This window comes from Prunus avium, chromosome 2, assembly GCF_965620075.1.
Source record: "Prunus avium chromosome 2, drPruAviu1.hap1.1, whole genome shotgun sequence".
Taxonomy (NCBI): Eukaryota; Viridiplantae; Streptophyta; class Magnoliopsida; order Rosales; family Rosaceae; genus Prunus; species Prunus avium.
In genome coordinates, this window is record NC_142285.1 from 31,800,726 (window position 1) to 31,804,795 (window position 4,070).

Below are 4,070 nucleotides of genomic sequence, written 5' to 3' on the forward strand. Positions count from 1 at the left end.
ACCTATGTTTGGTGTTGTGTCAGACTAAAAATAATTATTTTAATATTTAATTTTAATTAATAAAAAATTAATAAAATTCTAATTTTTAATTTTAATTAAGGCTTTTTTTACCTAAAAATAAATAAAAAGAAAACGAATAAGTGAATATGTGGTGGTTTATTATCTTATCTCTGGTCAAACAAACAATTGAACCACGCACTGCAAACTATCTTATCCTATTTCTTTTTTTCTTTTCCTCCTTTTCTTTCTTCCTCTTCTCTCCATTGACTTTTCTTCTTCTTCCTTATCTCTGGCCCGTTTTCCTCCTTTCTTCTTCCTTCCAAAGCCTCCCTTTATTTTTCTTTCTTCCTTTCCAGGCCGTTCCTTCTCATTTCCTCTTTTTTTTTCCTATTCTTTCCTTTCTCTTTTCTTCTTCCTTCCTTCCTTTTCACTCTCTCTTCATGCTGCACCCCAACTTTGAAGAGAGCCAGATCCACTTCTGGGTATGTGGTGGCTGCAAACACCCACCCCTCTCTCTCTGGTTCCACTAATTAATGGTTGTGGTGGTTCAATTGGGTGGTGATGTTTGTTGAACTGAGTATGTGGTTGCTGTTTATGGGTGGTGATGATGCTTTGTTTGACTGATTGGGTGGTGATGATGCTTTGATTGGGTCTCTGGTGGCTGGTTATGGGTTTGATGGTGGTGGTCTGATGGTGGTGGACTTATGGTGCTGGTGGTCAAGCTTGTGTGTTTGATGGTGGTGGTATCCAGTCGGACTCGCATGTTCAAAATAGCACCATCGCTATTTTGAGAACCACTTTTTGGGCTCGCTGTATTAGCCAAGCGAGTCCGATGTTTTTTTCCTCTTTGGACTATACAATCCCATTTAAGTTAATCCCATCCCTTACCAAACATAGGTTTCAAGGACTATTTAACACAGTCCAATCCAGTGAGGTATAGTGAGGCATGCCAAACATGCCCTTAGGGTTTAGGGTTTATGGTGCGCGGCGATTTTGTTCATTTCGTCGCGCAAGTTCTCAAATTTTAGGCGGTTATAATCCCGCGTATTAAAAATTTCTTCCGCGACGCCATTTATTTATCCGTCGCGCAATGTACGAAATTTAACTTTGCGCGACTGATGTTTTTTCGTCGCGCAAAGACGCAAACATTTAGGGAAAGAAACGCGCAGTTTTGGTCTGTCTTCAACCTCTCTCACTCTCTCAATCTCGACATCAAACTCGCAGCCTCCATTTCCGATTCGAACCCTAACTCGCAGCCGCTCTCTCTCCTTTCCCTCTATCTCATCCCTCTCTATCCCTCTCTCCTCCGTCCCCACTCATCCCTCTCGGTCCCTCTCTCCTCGGACCCCTCTCATCCCTCGCATTTCGTGGCTCCTCCGGCCCGCTCTCTCTCCTCCGTCCCCACTCATCCCTCTCAGTCTCCTCCGTCCCCACTTATCCCTCTCAGTCCCTCTCTTCTCCGTCCCCTCGCATCCCTCTCAGTCCCTCTCTCCTCCGTCCCCTGTCAGTCTGTCGCCTCCTCAACCCTAAACCCTCATCCCTGTTAGACGGCGGCCCCCCACTCTCTGTCTCGCTCGCCACCGCCGAACTGCCGTGCTCTCCGGTCTCCCTCGAAACCCAGTTGGTAAATTTCCCAACGCTCCCCGATATATATTTTTTCAATTTTTAAGTTTTATTTCAGAAATTTTCGGATTAAGTTTGGAATTGTTTTGCTGTTTCAATTTGTATATTTATTTTGTAATTGTTTAAATTGCTGCTTAGTCTGATGGTTGGTTAGGATTTGTATTGGATTTGTATTGCGGCATCCTAAGTGTTTAAATTGCTGTTTCAATTTTGTTTTTTTATTGGATTTGTATTTTTTATTTCAGATTTGTTTTTGTATTGAAATTGCATTGTGGTGTACGATTTGTGAATTTTTAGGTGTATTGCTGTTAGATTTCAGATTTGATTGGAGCATTTGCTGTTGTTTTTTGTATTTTGATTAATTTTCGGGGGCTTTAAACTATGTGCTACTAACCAAACTATTTCAAAATTGGGCAGCAATTTGATTTTTCTTTATTATGTGCTTCTGATTTTTGTAATATCATACATGTTTCTATTTTGTTTGCTTTAAAAAATGTGCTTCTGTTTTTTGCCATATAAAGAATACATGTTTCTGTTTGTTTTTTAAATATTGAATTTGTTGTTCATTAGGCTTTGAGGTTTTTTTTATTTATAAAATAATAATTTTAGCCAAGTATGTTTTTTTAATTGTAAGACTTTATCAGATGTCACAACTTATCAGACGTCGTAAGACGGTGATGACTTCACCTAGTTCAGCTCCCCCGACTGCGGTGTCAGCTCCCACTGGTGTAGCACAGTCGCAGGACATGCCAGTTTCTCCCCACGTCTCCCGGGCCCCGGTGTCATCAGAGTCATCAGTGGCGCAACCAGTTAGTGCCAGGCAGCGTCACCGCCCTCCCAGCACGACCGACACCACGTCGCCATCTGCTGCTAGTGCGTCGGGGTCACAACTAGGTAAAGATTTTCCTTCAACTCTAGTTGTTTCAGACCATGAATGTTAGTAGGATTTGTTATTTAATGTTAATTTTATATTTCTTTGCAGCCAAGAAGAACACCCGAGGACCCTGTCGCCAGTTGATGACGGCCAAAGTCACCCGGGTGAACAACAGTCGTATAAATATCGCATACGACGCGCGACATCGGGTTGCACCAACGGCTGACCAGCACAGCTCGTTGGCCCATGACATTGGATCCGTCGTTCGGACTTATTGCCCGATCAAATGGAAGTCCTGGAGGGTCATGCCTGATCAGGTGCGGATGGAGATGTTAGGACACCTGTCGGTATGTATTATATACCTTTTAATTGTTTTTCCCTTCAAATTTTATTTCTAATATTTAATGTATGTAATGAATTTATTTTAGACAAACTACAATTTGGAGAACGTCGGCGAAGAGTTGTTGACCTACATCAACAGACTCTTTGCTGACAGGTACAAGCAGTGGAAGAGCGACCTGCATCACCATTTTCAGGCATATGATGATACGCAGGTTGCTCTTCAAGAGGGTTGCCCGAAGGAGCTTGAGGGACGGGAGGATAGTTGGCAGTGGCTCTGCGGTCATTTTCAAGAGGCCGATTATGTGGTATTTTTATATATTAAATTGAAACTTATTACATTTTTCTTACTAATGTGTATTTAATTTTTTATATTTCATTTCACTTTCAACTAATACTTTTTATTTTTTGTATAACAGAAGAAGGCCAAAGCAAATAAGGGCAATAGGCAGAGGAAGACTCTTCTCCACCATTCAGGTTCCAGGCCCTTCTCTTATAGGATGGAGGCGCGGCGCCAGGTAATAATAAAGTCGTTTTTATTTATTTTTTAATATGTCATTAATATTAATTTGTTTTTTTCGTACTAACATTTTTTTTTTCTGCTCAATTTAAGGGGGGGTCCAAATTCCCAGAGATTGACGTATTTGGCGACGTTTATGTTCGACCTGGGAATGAGTTGGCGGAGTCCCTTCATGTAAGTAGCCTTTAATTTAAATTATTATGTAAGCGTTCAAGTTTTTATAGTTATTATATGAATGTTTTAATTCATATTTTATGTTATGTTCAACAGACGACTATGATTGAGAGGAGCCAGTTGGTTCTTCAGGAGTCCGCCTCCCAGCTTCCTCCCGATACGCCGCTCGAGTCCGTGGTTCCTCCATCGGATGCAGGGTTTCAAATCCTGACTGAAACCTTGGATCAGAGTCTCGGGAGGCGCCCAGGGACATATTGTCGAGGGATGGGGAATGCCAGGCAGCGGCCACCTAGACCCCGTGAATCATCAGAGTCAAATGAAGAGGTGACTGCTTTGAAGACAGAGGTGGCGGACCTCAAGAGTCATTTGTCTCATATTCTACAGTCCCTCGCTCATCACTCCGGCATTTCAATCCCGCCTTTTACTCCCCCGTCGACCTCCGAGCATGGCAACCACACCTCTCCCCCTGTCAACAATGCCCAGACCTCCGAGCTGCATTTGCCAGACGACAATGTAGATCTTGGAGGGTTGTTTGATTAG

At 42.5% G+C, this 4,070-nt stretch overlaps 1 protein-coding gene across 1 annotated transcript; it reads left to right on the forward strand.

Annotated features, from left to right (window-relative positions):
- Positions 1 to 2,300: 2,300 nt before the first annotated feature.
- On the forward strand, positions 2,301 to 4,070 carry LOC148296866 (uncharacterized). The gene is made up of 6 exons (XM_088248653.1): positions 2,301 to 2,517; positions 2,606 to 2,844; positions 2,944 to 3,144; positions 3,256 to 3,354; positions 3,450 to 3,530; positions 3,627 to 4,070. Exons 1-6 carry the CDS (start codon positions 2,301 to 2,303, stop codon positions 4,068 to 4,070), a joined length of 1,281 nt encoding a protein of 426 aa, XP_088104779.1.

Coding starts and splice junctions, on each gene's coding strand:
- LOC148296866 (XM_088248653.1), top strand. CDS start 2,301: ATGACTTCACCTAGTTCAGCTCCCCCGACTGCGGTGTCAGCTCCCACT. Junction 2,845..2,943: donor AGATGTTAGGACACCTGTCG/GTATGTATTATA, acceptor TACAATTTGGAG/AACGTCGGCGAAGAGTTGTT. Junction 3,531..3,626: donor AGTTGGCGGAGTCCCTTCAT/GTAAGTAGCCTT, acceptor TATGTTCAACAG/ACGACTATGATTGAGAGGAG.